This window comes from Phalacrocorax aristotelis, chromosome 15 (assembly GCF_949628215.1).
Source record: "Phalacrocorax aristotelis chromosome 15, bGulAri2.1, whole genome shotgun sequence".
Taxonomy (NCBI): domain Eukaryota; kingdom Metazoa; phylum Chordata; class Aves; order Suliformes; family Phalacrocoracidae; genus Phalacrocorax; species Phalacrocorax aristotelis.
Genome location: NC_134290.1, coordinates 12059211 through 12079712, shown reverse-complemented (window position 1 = coordinate 12079712; position 20502 = coordinate 12059211). Strand labels below are relative to the sequence as shown.

The following is a 20502-nucleotide window of genomic DNA, read 5'->3' as shown; positions in this document are numbered from 1 at the left end:
AAGGAAAACACTCTTCTTAGGAAACATTTTGGGGCCTTGAGGTAGTATTTAAACAAGCTTGGGTAATTCTAACTTTTCCCCCCTCTACAGCTCTTCTGTCTCAGAAGATTAAACTGTAGAGCTGTTGCGAGATTTTGTACTTGAGTAGATTCTGAAATGCTATGAATGAGTAAACATGGGTTATACAAATGCAGCTTTCCATCCTTTTCAAAGTACTCCGTAAGTCACTTGTTAATGTGTGCTGCCTCCGCCTTGTTGTCAGAGCTCTAGCTCTAACGCCCTACTGTGATGAAATAGGATGTTACTCTTAAACATGTTATTTCTAGAACTTCTTCTTTAGTCATGGCCTCACCTACAGACTATATAGGGGAACTACAGGGAGCTTTCCTCATGCTTTCTTCCCAGCTTGGGTCTCTTGCCATGACCAGGACTAGTAAGAAACCCATGTCGTGGTATGAGGTGGTTTTGGCAAACATCAGCCCTTTCCCTTGGAACATCACTTAGCAGAGAGATGGTGACCTGGTTGGCCCCCTCGAGGTTTGTATGTCACAAATTTGGGAAGAAACGGGAAAGCAGATATTGTATCGCATCAGAAATTGCTTGTGCTTGTTTGTATGAAAAGTGGTGTCAATAACTTCAGTCAACATCATATTGAATGTCATCCTTTGGCTGCCTCTGGGAAAGAAAAGGCTAGAAGTGTGGAAGCAGATCTAATCACTTGTACGTGGTATGATATCCATGAAGCATCGCATCTGCCATCTAAGCCTTGTGCAATTTTTTTTTTGTAACAGGAGTGATATTTTGTGCCCCAAGATTAGGTCAGATCTTGGCTCAATAAGTAGAAAGAGACTGAAACTGGCAGGCACTAAGTGGGAGGCCATGTGTATGTAACGTATATTATAGGAAGTAATGTCATTGACACAGTCTTGCTCCTCTGAATTGGTGATGAATAAATTCACCTTATTTCCAAGGATATTCAGGGTTCTTTTATTGAAGCCCTCTCTGGGTGAAGCAGGGAGTTGTATTAACTGTGAGCTATTCTGTGCATTTTATGTAACAGTGAGGCAAATCCTTTAATCTGGGCAACTTCAACAAAAACCCTACAGCATTATTTGATATGCACTTTCTACTCTAAACTGTTGTGTTGAGCAAGCTAAAAATTGTTATATTTTACACTATTGTGTATTTTTCATTCTACATGAAGTGCTTTCTATGCAGCGTATTGCTTTTAAATCAAGCTGTAATGAGCTTTTGGATCTCTTGGGATGATAAGTGTCATAGAAATGTCATGATTATATTCATAGAGGGTTATCATAGTTCTGCAGGACTAGTGTAGCCATTTCAATAAGCAAAATGGTTTCTACTTCATTAATACTGTGGTGGCAGATGCAATGGTTCAATACTGCAAAGTAGTAGTTTGTGAAAATGAGATTTTTTTTTAAAAACCAACACAGTTTGTATGAGAAAGTTCTCAGCTAACCCTGGAAAAGGGTTAAGTATTTGTGTAATATTGCTACTGAATATGATCACTAATTCTGTGGCGGAGCAACTGTACGTCTTGAAATAGCAATAGCAAAAGTAGTCTGAAATCCTTTATGTTAGGAAGTAAGGAAATACATATTCCCGTTTTATAATATGTAATTGCAGTGCAGGACTGAATCATAATTTAATTCTCAATATGAAGAAACAGTGTTTGCATCCTAGGTCAATCTTTCTTTTCCCTCCCCCTTCCATGTAGGAATTCTGGAAAGCAACAGACTGAAAATTGTAAAGGTTAAAACAATTAATCAGACAATTGGAAATGTTACATACCATGCTGCAGATTTGCCAATATGGTGGCAGATTCCTCAATATGTGCTGATTGGATTCAGTGAAATATTTGCAAGTATAGCAGGTAAGAGTCTGTGTGTGTTTTAAATCTGCTTTCTTATCTATCGTAAATGATGGATTCTTAGAAAAGGAATATTTACTTCTCAAATCATTATAAATAAGCTCTAATGTTCCCAAATACAATATTAAACAACATAACTTAGTATAAGTGGCAAAGCACACAACTGTGGTTCACATTTGGAAATTGGCTATATACGAATATGTTTTCAAGACGGAATTTCAAGCATACCAATATTTAAATATTTGCGTGTCCTCCAGTTAGCATTGAATATTTGCAAGCTCTAATGGAAAACAATGTACTCTTTCAGTATTGTATTTTAAATAATAGTTTTAATGCAGTATTGTTTCCTCTGAATATTCCTCTGTGTTGCAAACAAAATTTGTGCTTTGTAATTTTTTTGGCTTAAAAACTGAGATCACAGTTTAGAAAGTCAATTAGTAAATGGAAAGCCCTTTCTGAGGGAAAAGGGAGAAGTAAACCATCTAGAAAGATTTATCACCAGTTTAAATTCATGTTACTTGAGTTTTTACATCTCTGAAATAAGAAAAGTTATGTGACATTCAAACTAAACTAGGGTATTTTTGGGAATATGAATAAAGAAGCAGCTTTTTAAATACAGTTTTATCTGCTTTATTTATAGATCAGATTTTCTGTAGTTGTTTTAGTACTTCAATGGGGTACTAGACAAACTGAAAAGACTGTTGAAATCTTGCTTCTCTTGAAAAATGCAAGAGATCTTAAATTTCTTAATACTGTTCTGTGTGATGTAGTGGACAGCTGTGTGATCATATTGATTTTTTTAAGCTGAAAGTGAAGTGGGAGGAGAGGGTGAATAGGACTATAAAATCTTATTTTCTGGTCTGTTTCCTGTACATGCAGGGCTCATTAGCAGGAAGAAAGCACAGGCAATTTCTCTGTTGTCACTGCGGTATGCCTAACACTGGTTTACTATGATTAAACAAGTGAAATGCTGTTGTAAATCTCTTAGCACAGTGTTTACATATCTAGCGCTTGGGAGCGATGCTTAGCTACCAGTAACAGAAACCTTTCATGGTCGTAGAAGTAGCTGTTCTGATACTACTGAAATCGAATTGCAGAGCTACCTGATGTAATATATTGGAACCCCTCCAGTGGCTTGATTTAATAATCATATAGTACTTGCTTAACTATAGTTACTTATTAATGCGTTGAAATACCGTTTCAGAATACTCAACTTCAAAGATCATCCATTCAAACTGGCATTACATACAGCTTTTTCTTCGATTCCGTATGACAGAATTTCCTGATTTCATTTCCCCTGTAGGAGGTTACTTTCATTCCTCATGCTGGGCAAGCACAGTGGGTTAAAATGAGATTCTCTAATTCTGTAAGATCTTGCTGGCGGTAGCCCCAGCTGTCACATGGCCCATTTGTTCCCCTCTTAGTGGAACTGAGAACTTCTGCTCCATCAGGTTTCTGGTTACACGTGTTCTACTGTCATCACAGTTGTTAGGAAATAAAACAAGGTAGTTGGATTGCTTGGCGAGTAGAAAAAAACGTGGGGTTTGGGTGGTTTGGGGTTCCCCTCCCCCCCCCCTCCCCCTATCTGCTCATTTGCTTTTGTTCCAGCTGGGAATTCATATTACTGGAAGAATTAGACAGATCCATCACGTGTTAAACTCTACCTTAGTTATTTCGTATGTTGGAGGAATTCTTTTTAGATATGGCTTTGTCTGGTGTGTATTTATAGTTTTGCGGAATGAATTCAAATGCACCCCTAGTGTGTTCTCTCCGTCCTGGTACGTGGTAGGCTGATGTCTCTCACTAGGTTGTTGTTGGGAGTGTCCCATTTGAAATGTGAACACAGGGTCCTCCAACAAACAGTTAGCTCTATGCATGCACGGCATGTACCTGGAAACCGGCACCTAGCACAAACAGACATAAGGTCCTACTGGACCGTACCAGCTGAAATCCTAGTTCTTCACTTTCCGTACTGCAGCAGTCAGTGTTGTAGTGCACCTGCAAGTGCCGAATGGCTGAAGGTCTGAGGTCACTGGTATCTGATGAGGGTCCCATTCCCCCCAGGAGATGTATAGGCAAGTCCTTGAACTAATTTGTTTCAATTAACAACTAGTAAGATGTGGGGAGAGTTCATTATCTTTAAAGCACACTAAGACTCAAGATGCTAAACACTTTAGATTCTTAAATGGAAAGTGCGTTAGCTGTGCAAGCAATATGCATCCTTTGCTAGAGCATGTATCTGCGCAGTCATATGCTGCCCTGTATTACATTACACTTCATTATGGGTGAACAGTCGCCGTCACAAGTCCTAACGCACAAAAATCTGATGATGGAAGTCTTATTTAATTGAGTTACTTATTAAAACTAAGGCTGTATTTAGCATTTTTATCAAAATAGTAAAATGAATTACTTACCGTTAGTTACAGCTTAGGGATTGTGCCAATTAAATCTGAACTCAAACAGGTGACTGACTTACCAGAAATACAAAAGTTCGTGCAAAAATAAATACATTTCTTCCCTCTTACACATTCTTGTTTCTCTGTCAGTCACTGTCCCTCGTTTATAGGTGTTTGCAAGGAAACAAACCTATCTGCAGCTTGTGGAAAGGTCAAGGACTTGATGCATTCTCTTTTTGTTGAACTCCAGACTGAGGGTTGGTTTTTTCAACTGCTTTAGTGGACTTCTTCGTGAGAAGTAAAGCCTTTCAGGCTCACGCTATTCTTATGTGAATGCCCTGCTGTTCTGCACTTTTGGGTCTGTACCAACAGCTTTACAACTTCAAAAGTTGTTGGTGCAACGTGCAAATGCTTCTTTGAACCAGAAAGTCTATGCAGATCTTAATTGCTTTGTCTATCACGCTGTCATTTGATTTGCTTTACAAAGCTTTTTTTTCCTGCCTTCTGATTGATTGTTATCTAAACTGAATTCTTAGTATCTTTAAGAAGGCCTCTCAAGACTTAATAGAGTGTACTTTACCAATTTGATACTAAAAGTTGATAAAGGCATTTATTGTGCTATGAAATTTAGCTTTAAAATAAGCAAAAGTGTTAATGGTTACAAAACTATGGTGGTTTGGAAATGTTTATTGTGAACAAAATGGGACTAAATATCATAAGAGCAGAAACATAAGTTTGTTTTTTTTGTTTACTGTAAAACTAAGCACATTCTTATTAAGCCACATTAGTTACACTTGAGGTACCTTCACAAAGATGACACACATTGTATTAATCTTTTGTATTATTCTGTCAATCCTCTTAAAGCACCCTTATTTAACTGGGAATCGTAATCTCACATGACAACACCAACTAGAGGGTTTAATTTCAAAACCGCTTGTTTGAGGTAGCATGAAATTGTTATCAATGGCTGCCAGCAGGCAAAATATCTCTGAAGGCAAAGAAAAGATTTTATATCCTTTATGCCAGATTAAATATTAGGGTTGCTGGAAACATTATTCAAGCTTAGAAACGTGCCTTATTTTGTTGCAAAAAGTGCATAGTGGTATATCTGTTTTTGTTTTGAGCCTTAAGATCTTTTTCCAGCAGTTACACTGGCATCCAGTATATCTGTAAAATGAGCAGAGAAGAAACGGGCCAGATCCTTTCTTGTGATATACTTGAGCTTAACTTGTACAGAACGTACAAAAGCCTGGTGACCACAATGTGACTGATACTCTGGAGACTTGTGGCAGCTGTGGTAAAAAACAAGCTACTGTATCCCAAGAGTAGTCTACTTTTTTTTAACTCTTTAAGTGAGATTGGTGAAATCAATACTCCTTGAAAAATCTGAATTGTTATATTAGTGGCAAAGGCTAGAAAAAGAATTTGATTTTTTAATTCTCAAAATAAATATAAATTTGCCCCCACCCCCCCTCCCCTGTTTGCAGATGTGTCTTCATCTCTAGCAATTCTCCCGCTACGGCTGAATTTACAGGAACCCACACAGCTGAGTTGCACGAAGAATGTTTCAGTTCCCTTCTAGAAGCACAGACAAGTTGCTGTTGGCCCACTCTAACGTGCTTTGCAAAGGAAAAGAGAAGCAGTGTGTTGGTAATCAGAGGTCTCTCAGGTGGCAGTGCAGGATGCTGTGAGATCAGTCAGAACATACAGTTCTGTTTCTCTTACAAGAACAAAGTTCCTCCCTCACAACAGGCAAATTGACCTACGTGGCTTGAAGTGTTAAGCCTTGTCTTGAAAAGAAATGCCAGTGTATTTCTATTAAACTCTGTCTGGAGTAGCAAAAGTCAAATACTAGTAATGGTGAAAATAAAGCATGCCTTTATTATGCAAGACATAAGGTTTGTGACATTCTCAGGTCTATAATGCTCTCTTTGGCAAGAAAAATATTAGAAGAGGTAGCATTAATTTTCAGTATAAAGCAGACTGTTTTGAAACAAGTATTTCACCTGTCAGAGAGAAAGCTCTGCAAAGAAAGTATTTGACTGTTTCTTGTGACTAATCCCATTTGGTTTTTGACAGCAGTATTATTCTAAAAAGGAGACTTAATCATGGGCATTAGTCTTTGCAAGGCAGAGCCTAACCCAGTGTGTTCTGTTGGTACTAAACTTCAGTGGCACAGACTGATGTCACTGGTATCTTTTCTTGGTTTTGTTGGTAGACATTTGAGTAAGGATAGTTTAAAGTTGAAGCCCCATTTCTGCAAGCCTTAAAAAGAATAGGCCAGCAAGCAATGAGCGTGGAGAATTCTAGATCAAAATTGAACTACAACTAATTACTACCTTTCCACCTACAATTAATTTATCTGCACATTCAGAGATGCAGACACTGAGTCTGAGAAATAAATATTTATGGTCAATGCAAGAGTGACCTTCAGTTCCCAAGTACTTTGCTCTCGGTAGGAAATGCCGCGTGCTTTGTAAATACTGCACAACATGCATGCGATACAGAAACAAGTGAAATGGGGAACCTAGAACTTGCCAGGTTAGAGCTAGTTTAATAAATTTCTTTGAGAATAATTTTAGATGGAAAAACAAATATGCCGCCTCAGAAGATTTCTTGATTTTACACATGTAATATTAATAAGACCAAGGTGCGTGTCTCAAATGTTGTCCATGTAATGGGTTAACAGGGTCGGTCCATAAAGTGATTAGAGGGAACTGGGAACCGACAGGGATTCACAGCTCAGTTCCCTGTCTCCTGAAATCCAAAGCTAGTTTTAGGTCTTTAACATACCAGAAGTAGTATTCATCTGTAACTCCTGTAAGATGAAACTAGAATGAACTACTATTGTTTCTTCCAATAGCTTTTTTTTTTTTTTTTTAATCTTTTAATACAGGTCTAGAATTTGCATATTCAGCTGCTCCCAAATCTATGCAGAGTGCTATTATGGGTCTGTTCTTTTTCTTTTCGGGGATTGGATCGTTTGTTGGCTCTGGATTGTTGGCACTGGTGTCTGTTAAAGAAATTGGCTGGATGAGTAATCACACGGATTTTGGTAAGTTATTTTCAGCATATTCGTAGTCTGTAAGGTAGAAGGCTTCCTGCAGAAGCAGTTAAACATCAAAGCTGTGGAACTGTTGAGTCTTAGCAGTTATTATTTTAAAAATATAAATTTGTCTACTGTTAAAGACAAAGTTTCGTCTTGCATGTAAGTATGAAGTAATGTGACTCCGCAGAATGATACATTGCCCTCGTGAAAGCACGGGGAACACACTCATAGTATTTTGCCTCTGTGAGGCCTGTCAGTTACCTGCACAGCTGGTACTGCATTTCATCACTAGAAATTATTTATAAAATTTTGTATTTTGTTAAAGAATACTTAAATAATGTGTGGAAGAAGAATATATTTGGTATAAAGTACTGAAATGACTTTCTGTGGTTATGGGGAGTAAAATGTACCCATTCCTCTCTTAGTGATTATTCAGCTTCCTAGTTTCAAGAGCCTTCATCGAAATTACCACGAGTTAATTTTACATGTCTGTCTGCTAGCTATTTATACTTTTAAAAAAGCCCAATGTATCATCTGCTTTGTATTGCCAGTTGAAGTTAAAAATAATTATTGGCACCAGTAGGTGGCACCTTGGGAATTTCAGAAAACCAAACCGTCATCAATGGGCTAATTAGTTCCAACTGAAGGAGTGCGAGAAGTTCTTAAAACGTATGCTAGAACTACCGTGTATACATGGCTTAAAAGTGCAGCCTAAACCTACTTTAAATTTGGTATGAGAGAATTTGCCATTTAAGCTTGATTTGCATGCTCCCAAAAAGTCACATTGTCTGGAACGGTACCTGCGCCACAAGTTGTCATCTTTGGTTTACAAGTTGTTCTTTAAAAAACTGCAAAAGATGACAAGGGGCCTTAACTTTATGGAATTGTCCTCACCACATGAAAAATCTAATCACACTGAGACTTCCCCCCCCCTCCCGGTCAATTTCAAAATTAGAAGAGCATCTTTTTCTGCGATTCTATGTAGAGATAATTCTGCTGATAGGGTCTCAATAGGAGCATAATAATGTCATACAAAATAATATATGTGATACTTGATGGTGCTTTGCAAGCCTCTTGCCTTTGTTTTCTAACGCAGCCTAAGAGAAGGCAGGGCCTAATATTCTTCCCTGTAAAATATTTAGGTTGTGCTAAATATATCCAGAGTTGGCTAGAGCTGTGAGATGTTACCTTTCGTGACTCATTGGTCATCTGTTTTGAATAAGCTACTCAGCTCAGTGGATTGTCCTTTGGACAGCTCTCAGAACTAGTATTTCTACCTTTCTTAGTCTAAAGACTTGATATACAGTCGCCTCCTCAGCAGCTATACGTCTGGCTCAAGGTTGAAGTGCTCAGTGGGTGATTTTGATTTGTAGCACCCACAGTAACTACTGTTCTAACTGTTTATAACTCAATTTTCATGTGGTATAGCATTATTGAAAGTTATCAAAGTCACATCTAAAATTTACTTAGGTCTTCCAGGGTAGGAATTGTAAGGAGGAGTCTTTATGAATTAATGACTTCTGAATTTTTCATTTGATGCTGTATAATAACTATAAGCATGTGCACCAAGTTTCTGCTATTTATGCTAACTCATGATATCATTTGAGGTAACTGACTGCCTCCAGAAACTACTGAGAAAGTTCACTCTCTGCTGGCACTTCAGTGTTGATTGCTGCCATTGAAATGACTGTTATTTCTCTGACAAAAACTGAGATTTCATGGGTTTAATATCCCATCTCATAAAGGATAATTACTACTCTTTAAACACGTCTGCTCTTGAAATGGAGATTCACATGTATATTGTGTTTTAAATGTCAAGGAAAGACTCAGTTTAATTTTATTGCATCTTATTATAAGTTCATTTAATTGAATCTTAAGTTTCAGTAATTAAAGTAATTTAATCAGAGCATTTATAGGCATGCTGCATGAACAGCTTGTGAGGATCGATGTATACGTCACTATTTTTACTCTCTCTAACCTTTTTGATAATCATAACAGTCCAATTGGCTGTGGCTCATGTGGCATGTTGGAAATGAGCCACAATATATTGTTCTTGGAAGTACAGCAATAGTTAGTGCACATTTCTTTAATAGAGGAATAATGTTTTAGCAATGAGCTTTCTTAATTTAACATTATTTGAGGTGGTACAAATCACTAATTTATAACAACTTTGAGGGAGTGTCAAAGGTGAACTGAACCAAAAAGAAACCATGTGTGGTTTCATGAATTCTAAACTTTGTTTCAAAAGAAGGCTGAGAGAAAATCTCAGTAATTGCTTTCTTTATATCTACAGATTTGCCAAACTTTTTCCTTAATAGCATTCACTTTTTATTCTTTTTATTTTATCTTTGATTTAGCAGAGAAGGCCTCCCGATGCAGAGAGACCATGTAACATATAACCATATAACATTAAGCAGGGCTGAAAAGGCTGCTGGAGGGGACTTTCTAGTATATACAGTACAAAAATAATCATACTTTTACCTGTTTCAATTAAGTTGTAAAATGTAAAAGACACTTTTTTTTTTTCCCCTTGACTAAAGCCTTATCACTTCACTCTATTCTCCAGGCTCCTTCAAAGCATATCTACTGAAGATGGTAAAAGCTTTAAGTTATTAGCCTCTATGAGTGTAGCTTTGCTTCCATCTTGAACGCTGCATTCCACTGGGAGCTGTTTCTGAACAGTCCAGGCCTTTATTGCAGAAATTTCTTTTTCAAGCCCATTTAGTGGCCACAGCACAGCGATGTTTTCTTTTTTTGCTTTTGAAATGAGTTGTCTCCTCAGAAACTGAGAAGTGATCTCTATTACTTACATTATGAAGAAAGTAAATCATATATGGAAATACACACCGACATTTCTAGCTGTTTTATCTGAGGTCAGCAAAGCATTGCAATTTTGCATTATAGCAACCAGACTTAAGAAAAAAAAACCAAAGGGGGGAGGGGAGCAGAGGGGGAAGGGAGGATTGCTAGCCTATTAGCCTCTTAAAATTGCTTTGACTTTCATGAAACATGCCCACTGCTATAAGTGTGTGGTCTTTGCACAAAGCTCTTACAGTGGTAGGAGGAGCTTCCGGCAATTTTTTATAACTAAGAAATCCTGCGGTAACTGCGCATCAGCTTCTTCAGGGACGTGACTTGGTTTAAGTCACTGAAGCACAAAAGAAAGCGATCCTTGTACTGTGCGCAGCTTCCCTGGAAGTTCCTTCTTTTGCTCTGGATAACTAAAAACAAAACTATGCTGTCGGATGGAAGTGTGATTTGGTTCGGTTTTGCCCGTGTTTTGCAGAAAAGTCTGCACTGCTTTAAGCTTGAAGGGATTGACATTGCTATTTGTATATTGATTTATTAATGGTGTTTTTTTCTCCCTAATTCTTTCTAGGTAATATTAATGGCTGCCAATTAAACTATTATTTTTTTTTGCTGGCTGCTATCCAAGGAGCAACCCTCTTGCTTTTCCTGATTGTTTCTGTGAAATACGATCATCAAAAATCGAAGATAAATGAAGTGGCAGCCAACGGGCGGATCTGATACCTGTTACAGAGCAGCCTTTGTTAGAGCAGCACGCAATGAAGTGGCAGTGCACCCTGACTCCGCGAGATCTTACGTTTTCTCCAGCGAGACTCTTACTAGACTTGCATGTTACAAGAGCTCTCGCCCCTGCCCCCTCTCGTGTAACGTAGGTAAGTGCCTTATGTTGGCGGGGCTCATTTCTTGCACTACGTCCAGGCGGAGGACAAACACAAATCTCGGAAGTGTGTTAACTCTAGGCATTCAAGTTGCTCTTTGTTAATAATCGTGAGATGTTTACTGAACTCTTGAAAGTTGGGACACTTACGCTTGGAAATTGAGAATGAGTCACACGTGACCCGGCTTGTTCTTGACTGAGGAACTCCGCTTAGTGAAGAACAGTGGATCTAGGGACACACTCGGCAGTCTCAAGCCTACCCTGAGGACACCAGAAGGAAAACGTTTCACAGAAGCCTCAAGTAATGGTTACAAGAATGAAATTTTCAATCCTGAGAGTCATTTCTAGGGGAGAAACAGGGACAAATTAAACTGCAGATTAGCTGAGATGAAAAAGAAATGTAGTTTTATAACTGACCTTGCGCCAGCAGTGTCTCAAGGATTTAAGTCCAGACTTGCAGTCAGGATTATCCAATACTGAAGACTGCGTTACATGTCACAGTAGCTTGTCATGTAGCTGCTGTAAGTTTTGGTGCGCAATAAACACTTATTGGACTGAAATTGTTTTACTTCAGAATTGTTTTTATTTTTTAATCTGCATTAGATGCATTAGGGCAATATGGAAACTTCCACCTTTTGACAAAGCACTGTTCAGTCTAATGCTGTTACTTCCCTGAGGAATGTTCTAAATATTTGCAGAAAGAGAACTGAGGTTGAATTCTCAGACGATGAATGCGCAATAACAATTTAGAAGCCTTTCAGCGAGTTCCTTCAGTCTTGTGTCTTTCTTCTAGCTAACATGCTACAGGGTTTGTATCTTTCAGTGACACATTCCTATAGCAGAGCAAATGGTTTTATGTTCAGCCTCTTGAATTTTAACGATTCTAACAACTGTACTTAAGATTGTGCCCAAACTGGTATGGAAGATACGAGGAATTTTGCAGAAAGAAAATTAAAAACTCAACTTTTTATGTGTTGAATTTTTATAGTTTCCTTTGTCTGCATTTACGTTGTTAAAATGTCCTTCTTTTGTACATGGACATCTTTTTAATGAGTTTACAAAATAAAATGAACTTCCATGCTGTGACTTTCGACCCTCTGTTTCTAGGTGAATAACGTTATACTACAAATATTTTGTTCTTAAGCCTTTATTTTCTAAATATACAGTGGAATTCTATTAGGTCTGTAAATGTACACTGGCATCCTATTAGTTTTGTCAGAGACTATCGCAGTAAGCAAGCTGCCCTGTCTTTGCCAAGATAAATCAGTGGAGATGCTTCAGTTATTGCATTACTTAGTGTGACACGGAATTGGAATAACTACAGACAATAAGGAAGCAACACCTCGTATGCGGACAAGCTAGTTTCCCTTTCTAACTTTGTTTTAAAAGCTCCACGTGCCATGTGTCTCGAATATCCTATTTACAACCAGCTAAAAAGACCTAATATGAAGATGGTATGAGCTGCACAAGGAGCATACAGGGACCAAGTAATTTCTTTCCTGAATGCAGACTGGTTTAGTCACGGGCTTCCGATACGGGGATGCATCTGTGGTGTTTTATGTTTATTGCATTAATTTCCCAAGCATATATAATCACAGGAGAGACCTGGCTTGTACCCGCTAAGCAGCATTCTACTAGACTTTTAAAGATTTTGCTTTTAGAAGTGTTCCTCCTTCTGAGGGACTAGCTATTCTCAGAACCTCCAAGACGAGCGTTGCTTCTCGTGATAGATGTCATCAGCTTTGGTGTCTCTATACTTAACCCTTTTCCTGTAAGTGAACTTGATTAAGTTCACTATTTTTTCCCAAAGATCTGAAATTTTTCAACAGCATTCATAAATCTCCCATCTGACATGGGTCTGACGATGACAGTGAAAACTGAGGTTAATGAAGAATGAAGAGTCATCTGCAGATTACCAAAGAAACTGGGTATCTAACAGTACCCGTGACAGTCTGTGTAGGCGAGCTTTAGTGAAACTATTATTTAAGGAAAAATATAATCAATAAATACTAGGTTAGCCTGCTCACTATTTAGGCAAATGTCTTTTACCCTGTTACAAGCATACAGTAAATGCTTGTTTCTCAAGGGCTGTGGTTGTTCTAACACACTAAAGATGAGGCTGAACATGCATTCAGTTGTATAATTTAATTTTTATTTGGAATTACTTGGCTGAGCTCCAGGCACAAGTAATTATGACCATTTACGAAGATTAATCTGACATTTCTCATCAAAAGGATGAGGCCTTTTTGTGACTCAAAAGCTTAGCTGATTCGTCCTCCCCATCTTATCTTTTAATGTTTCCACTCCAGTCACAGAAATAAGACTAATCAATTAGCTCTGTGACTGAGCGCTGCACCTCATTAATGAAATACCTTGAAGTGTACAGTTTAAATTTAGTTACATTCACTTCATAGATTGTTCCAGCGCAATGGGAAGGTCTGCCAGGATTCACCCCAATGGACATTTCTAAGCTTCTGACTTTCCAGGTATCTTAGAGTTAAAGCACAACACTGGAAAGTAAGTGCTTGTTCTACATGAGAGCAGGTATCTATTAAAGTTCATTACTTTTACTCAAAGGCTTATGAAGAGAATAAGCGTGTACCTTACAACACCTGTGCAAGCTATCATCTAGTCTTGTACGAAGAATAGCTGCCTGGGCCCCGTCTTTCACTAGAGGGTGTAAGGTGGATACCTTGCTCCTCTAATTGTGGATCTTTCAAGACCGGTTTTCTCATGCCATTGAGTCTACAGTCTGTACTGACTGTCCCTCCACAGAAAAGGGGAGGTTTTTTTAATTTCTTCTGCTTATATAAACCTCCAGAGTGAGTTTAATTACGGTAGTTGGGGTGTCCATCAGTATTTCCCTTAAAAGGCTGTAGTCAGCTCTGAGTTGTTTTTGGTTTCTTTGTGTCTTTTTTTAACAAAAGTCGCTCAGGGCTGACGCTCGTCAGGCAATGTTTCAGCTTAACAATAAACCTGTATTAAAAGGTGCGTGGAGTTCTTACCATTTTTGTGTGTGCGTTTGAATGGCTTTTTGAAAAATGTTATCATAGTGATTTTTTTTTTTATATATTTATATATATTCAGGGCAAGCTATACTTTAGTGCAGACAAGGCCTCTGGGGAAACAGATTACAACGCTTTCCATTTGAAGAGGCAATAGTTTGAGGTACAAATTCATCTCTGAGGAAACAGAGAATGTGTAGACCAACGCTCGGCACTGCTGGTGGGATAATGCACATACCTGAGAGCATGGTACCTGCAGGCCCCAGAGCAAGGATGTAACTGCAGTGAGAGAACAGAGAAGAGACCTAAGGTCAGAAGCTATTAAATGATAAGTATGTAAATAGACACTTTGCTCCAGGTAGCACCAAGTCCAGAACAGCAATGAACGGTGCTTTCAGCCAGCATTGCCTAGCGGCAGTTAACACAGTCTGGCTGTTGGCTGTTTTTTCATGTCATGTACACAATATGCTTTAATAGTCCTTTCCGTCTTGGAATTAATTTTTCCGTTACAGTATTCACAGCATAAATTTTTTTCTCTAAGTCAGTGGAAAGAATAGTTTTTGTCAAAACCTAGTTGTGCAGTAATAGGATCCACTTACAGTGGTTTTCAAACGAGCCTTACTACATGACTAGTAATCTCTAACCTACCGTCTGTTGGACTTAAAAGATCATAATGAGGGATGAAAAACATTACGCTTCTAAAGCACTGAATTGGGAATTAATTACACTCCATCCCACTACCTTCATTCTGCCAGGGGCTGTAGCAAGGCTTGAAAAAGGAGGTTAAAATAACCTAGCGTATTGAGGAATGAGCGGAACAGAAAGAACAAGGAAGTTTAAGTGGCTACTTCATCGCCTGAAGGATGAAAGCTTGCTTTTCTTGCCAGGCTTTGATTAATTCCATACCCCATTATATGTCTTTTTTATTATCTTTCTTAAACATGCTTCTTTTATCAGGACATTCTCCTACAGTAAGTTCCAAACACGTGTGTCATGTTAATGGACGCCCTTTAGTGGAGGGAATCTCTGCGCTCGGCTGAGCTGTGGCTGCAGTTTACGTAGCCAGGCCTGAGCTAGCTGGCTCCCGATGGGAAGAGCTACAGCACAGGTTGGGATGGATCTTGGCTGGCTCTGCTGCCTAAGAGGTGCACGTCCGCAGCGCCAAGCAGCAGTCGTAGGTCTCGTCCACACAAACTGCGGGCGCAGCGAGGCTGCGGCGTAGGCACACCCCAGCGCTGTACTCCTCCCTTCGTGCGAAGCTACCGCGCAGTGTTCTGCTGACAAGGCTTCTCATCCCCCTCACTAGGAAGCGTTAGTCAGTAATGAGATTTAATGCTACCACAAAGTCCATAGATCACTTTTGACAGGGAATGGAACACCTTAATGAACAAGGGAAACCAAGGTAAATATTGCTTAGCCTTTGAAGATGGAACTTCAGACAGACAACATGCTTTCTGGAAGCTGTGAGATACACTTCCCTGCCTGCACATCCGATGCTGTGCATTACAACCTCCTCCCATCTACCCCATCGCCTTTTCAAGAGTAGTTTTCTCTTGGCTCTGAACTCTCAGGAGACCCTCAGGTCTTGAATTGTTCTGTCTGCTGTAGCTATGGAAACTGGTTAATACCGTGTATCGACACAAAATGACTAGAGCATATTAAAGTAATAATGACTATTAACTTGATCATAATGACAAATGGCGTTGCTGTCAGGCAAGATGCTGTAAGCTACAAGTCTGCGCGCTGAACAGCTGTGAAGAGCGGTGTTCTGCTCAGCGTTACGATGAAGGGGCTTGAGGGAGAAGACGCTAAGGGCTGGCGGATAGCTCCAAGTTTTAGGCAGATTGCTATGCAGGCACTGCAATAATTAAATTGTGGGGAAGGGTTCCCATTAATTAATTTCATGTTTTAGAGCTTTGTCAAAGTGATCCAGAGTTAAAGCACAACTTCCTAATGTCGTCTGGCAAATTAATATCCTGCACTGGAAAAGCTGGATTAAGTTCCTAGAGTGAAATAATTAAGATGACACGTTGGCAGACTTTGAAGTGAGTTTTCACCCCGCTCATAGCTAGGCGGAGGATAACGCTATTGCAGTAGTTCTGGAGCCAAGGAACGTAAGTGAGATCCTGGTGACGCCTGCGAAGTGGAACTTCACATTTAAATTCTTGTTCTTCCCTTTGAAAGATGTCCCAGGCGTTTGATAAGCTCTGTCCCCTCAGTTCCTGACACACTGCTGCCTCTGGGGAGTAACAGAAACTGGAAAGCAGTCAGTCAAAGGAGGGCGTACAGCGGAGGTAGAGATGCACACCTTCACGTGACGTTACGACAGGTACGATGCTTCTCTTTCTGCCTCCTTCGGGGGAGGTGCTTTTTTTCTGTCACGTTAGAAGATTGTCTAAAGCCTTGGGATGACCGCAGGGCACTGGCTTGGCTCTCTTGTTTGGAGGCTTAAAAAAAATCAAGCTACGCTAATAAAGCATTTCCAATTGTGAAGCTATTTTCTCTCTGAGCTCTTCGCTGGGTAAATGTGAGTGCCCTCACTGGCTTCAGCAAATTCCAGTATTGCTTATATGTTAAACATGAAGAATTTTTCTGCTTGATTCGTATGACATTACTGGTTGATAACCTCCGTACCATCTAAATATCTGTCAGCTCATCACAAAACAAATGTGGGGTTTGGTAGGTGTCCCAAAATTTCCTACGTTTTTAATGCAGAATTTAATACTGTATTAGATGTCACTGATGGGAGGAACTCAATTAACTCTTACTTACAAAACTCATCGGTGGTGGCGATTTTTGTTGTTCCTGCTGCCTCTGTCCACCAGCTGGCACGGGCGGCCTGAGCAGCGGTGCAGCGTCATGGCAGACGGGTTCTCAGAGAGGTGACAGTCTGGGTTTGAGACTAGAGTTCCTGGGGTAAGAGGGGGAATGTGCCCTTCCCCTTCTCCTCCACGTAATTAAATGGACAGGTGATCCTCTGGGCGGGCTCTGTTTGTAGGTTTAGGTAGAACAAGACCCGAGGGATGGGACCATGTCATTTGGGCTCGCTGCAGACAAACGCTTTCAACTTCTATGGCAGCTTGTGCAAATATGTCTTGAGATGTCTGTCTTGAGGCAAAAAAGCCTGAAGATGATGTTTCAAAAGGTTGAATTTCAGAAGGTCTGAAACCCTGCAGACTGGCCTGGATGAAGTGAGCTGGTTGTGCATTTTGTCTGTTTGGCCTGAAAAAGAACCTTCTAGATGCCGCAACCTGCAATTTAAGAGTTGATAAATTTCATCTTGATTCTTCCAGAAATGAATTAAAAGCAACCCAAACATTTCTACTTAAAAGCCTGAAGGACTAAAGGGAGGCAGATGATTTCTGTCAAACAGCAGACAATTTCACCTCAAAGGCATAACTCGGAAACATGAACCAGGTGTTCTTCTGCTTGTAAATACAGCACAAGCACTGTAAGAGGTAAATTACCTAAAATGGCAGAAAAAAAGGAGAATAAAAGCAGCAGAAGGGATCTCTCCTGTAACCCAAGCTTTTACAATATCATATATATTTAAAACTTGAGTAGCTTTAGAGTGTATGAATTAGTACTGCAGCTTCTGATTTCTTCGCTGTTGCTACGCGAAAAATCCTGTAGAGATACTTCCAGAGGGCTGTCAGAGCTGCGCTGCAGAAGACGCACAGATCACCCGCCATGCTTTGGTTTAGTTTAACATTGGTGCTACCAGATAATAAAGATAGTATTTGGGCTTTTTTTTTCCTACAGTTACAATGAGGTATGAGCCAGTAGTGGTCATGTTACATGATTAGTTATACCTGCCTTCTCTTACCGCTGTAGATTACACAGCCCCTTGTTAGGGTAATTACTAGTGAACAGCCTGCGCTACACAGATTATAAAAATAAATTTTATTCAAATACAAACCCATAGATTTGTAAGTTAAGTAGTGATGGGAATCATGGGCCATTGGACTACACCTCTGCTCTGTCCCATCCGTCAAAGGTGGAGCTATTATGAAAATAATTACTTAGGAGGTTGTTTGGATATGATGGTGCAGGAGGTCTCTGCTGTGATTTAGCAGTAGACTTGAGCACAGTGCTCAGATCTTAAAATCGATGCTTGAAGAGTTACTCTAAATCAGACCAGGAGAAAGAAGTAGAGGGAATAGGCATAGAGTAAAAGTCTAAATAGCTTATGTTGGGGATTGTCTGCAATGGCAGGTATCTAGGAACGTATCTAAAAGGTTAGTCCATCAATAGCTGTTCTATGTTAACTCCTCATATCGATACTTATTCTGTATGACTACCACTCTTACCAGTTTTAGCCATTTTTATCTGGATTAATTTAAATGAGAAACTCATTTATAGTACGAAGGAGAGCTCAGAGACACGAGTCGTCTCTGACACTCAGTGGTCACCAGCTGAGCCCCTGCCAATTGCATGTCATTTTAATCTCCTGATTATGAAGCAATGTAACAGAACACAACCCTCTCCCTTGTATTACAAGGATCCTTCTCGTGTCGAATCACGCAGAGGGCAGGCTAAGAGCCCTCCTGTAACTACTGATGAGACCTCAACAGACATATGATAACTTGTTTAAGTGCTACAATTCAGTCTTGTCTCTGAACCTAAAGGGTCAACGTAGCAAGTCAGCATAGACAAGTGATTACACCATAAAATAAGCAAAATTGTGAATTTTAAAGGATTTTTGCAGTGTAGAGCGGCCAAACAGACACTAAAAGTCTAAAGGACTTAAGTCCTGTTTCAACAGACCTGAATCTTGGTAGTTTAGTGTTTACATATTTTTTTCCCCTCTTTACTGTCTTATGATAGCCTACACTTTAACCTACACTTCAGTTGTGTAGTGGTCTAGAGTCATCTACAGCTGTGAACCCAGCCCAGGAACAGTGGAGGATGGTGGGTAAAGCCTGTCCCTGATGCCATACAGTTTTCCAAAAGTTTAATAAGTTCAAAAATTATATTGTGCATGTCCACAATCTTCATCATTTCTAAATTATAACTCATCAAATTTGATGATCTCTAATGTTATGAAATTGTTCTACATGATACAGAACGGTCCAAAATCAAGTACCAATAAAAGCATGAAGTGCTACAACAATTTAAAATAGCCGTGCACTTTGCAAAGCACTCTCATATGGCTGGAACACTTGAAATAGTTTTATAGGGATGTCAAACTGGAATGCAGTCAAATAGCCTTTTGAAGTAAAAGCTGAAGACATCAAAACACACTCCACAGAGCAAGAAAAGCACTTGGAGCATCTTGAAAAAATAATAATTTCAGCTCGTCTCCAGCTTGCAGCTTTCTGAAGCAAAAGTCTGTATGTTGATGCAGTTAAAGCAAGAGATTTGTCCCTTAAGGACGCGTTTCGGAGTTTGGGTCCTGATCCTGCAGACAAGCGTTTGCTTCATTATTTACAGTAGGGGTAATTGTGACCCCAAAGCCCAGCATGTTTTGTGGCTTGCTGGGGGCTGCCAGCCTAATCAGTTCTTCCAACAAGCCACGGAAAGTTGATGTTAGTGGGAGTTCATGCTCACAGTCAGCCCAGCTGCGCAGGGAAGCACTCTCAAGCACCGAACGACGCAGCCTGGTATCTCCTTCTGCTGAAGTGAAAGAAAATATGACATAATCTGCAGATTCTGCATGGTCCTAATTCTGACAACTTTCCATACCCAGTACAGCAGCTGGCTGTCAATGGACACCTATCCACCCTTCGCTGTCACCGAACTACATGGTCTTACCATGTCTTAATGTCCATACACATAGCGTGCCTGCCCGCACCTTCACCAAAAGAGCGTTAAGAAACTTTACATGATTTCTCGGCAGTTAATGTATGCTGAATCCAGCTGCCTGGTTTTCAGGTTTCTTGGAAAAGATGGCTAATTCAGGGTTCAAATTAATTTTGTTTAGTTTTGCACATATGAGTAAGACTTGACAAGAGCTGCCTCTAATTAAAATTGTGCTACTGCATCACTCAGCCCTACAGACTGTGTAGTGGGAAAATATGCCACGATAACATCCTCTTCAATTTCCTCTTTAATTTTTGGTACAATAGATGTATTTTCTTCTGCCTTCTGAAGAAGAGACTAATGCATCCCTGAAGTTAATAAAATGACATGAGGTCATTTTTATTGAAAGTAAGTTAAACATCTGCTGCGCCTGTTGCAGTATATTAAACAAAATTTCATTATTCTCACTTCCCTGACCTCATTTGTGTCCCTGGCAGGCAGAGAACCCTATTGTCTGCGTTTCATATACATGTAGCAATTTAAAACATGCCTATGAAATCAAATTTAGAGCTGCAGCCCGGCTCCAGATACAAGCAGTCAGGGACAGGTGGTATTGATGGTCCCTAGCTCCCCTGTGTGCCCACCGAGCTCGTGAGCCCTCCCTTCTCCTCATTCTGTGAAGGGGCACACGGAAACTGCTTCAAGCGACGCTGTGCCTTGCAAAGGAAGAGGAG

At 39.7% G+C, this 20502-nt stretch overlaps 1 protein-coding gene across 1 annotated transcript in view; it reads left to right on the top strand.

Annotated features, from left to right (window-relative positions):
* The window catches only part of SLC15A4 (solute carrier family 15 member 4), a 30761-nt gene extending 18654 nt beyond the window's left edge, over window positions 1-12107 (top strand). Inside the window, 3 exon segments of the mRNA XM_075109870.1 lie at window positions 1739-1894; window positions 7184-7342; window positions 10716-12107. Of these exon segments, the coding sequence (XP_074965971.1) occupies window positions 1739-1894; window positions 7184-7342; window positions 10716-10864 (464 nt within the window). The 3' untranslated portion in view covers window positions 10865-12107.
* Window positions 12108-20502: the final 8395 nt, after the last annotated feature.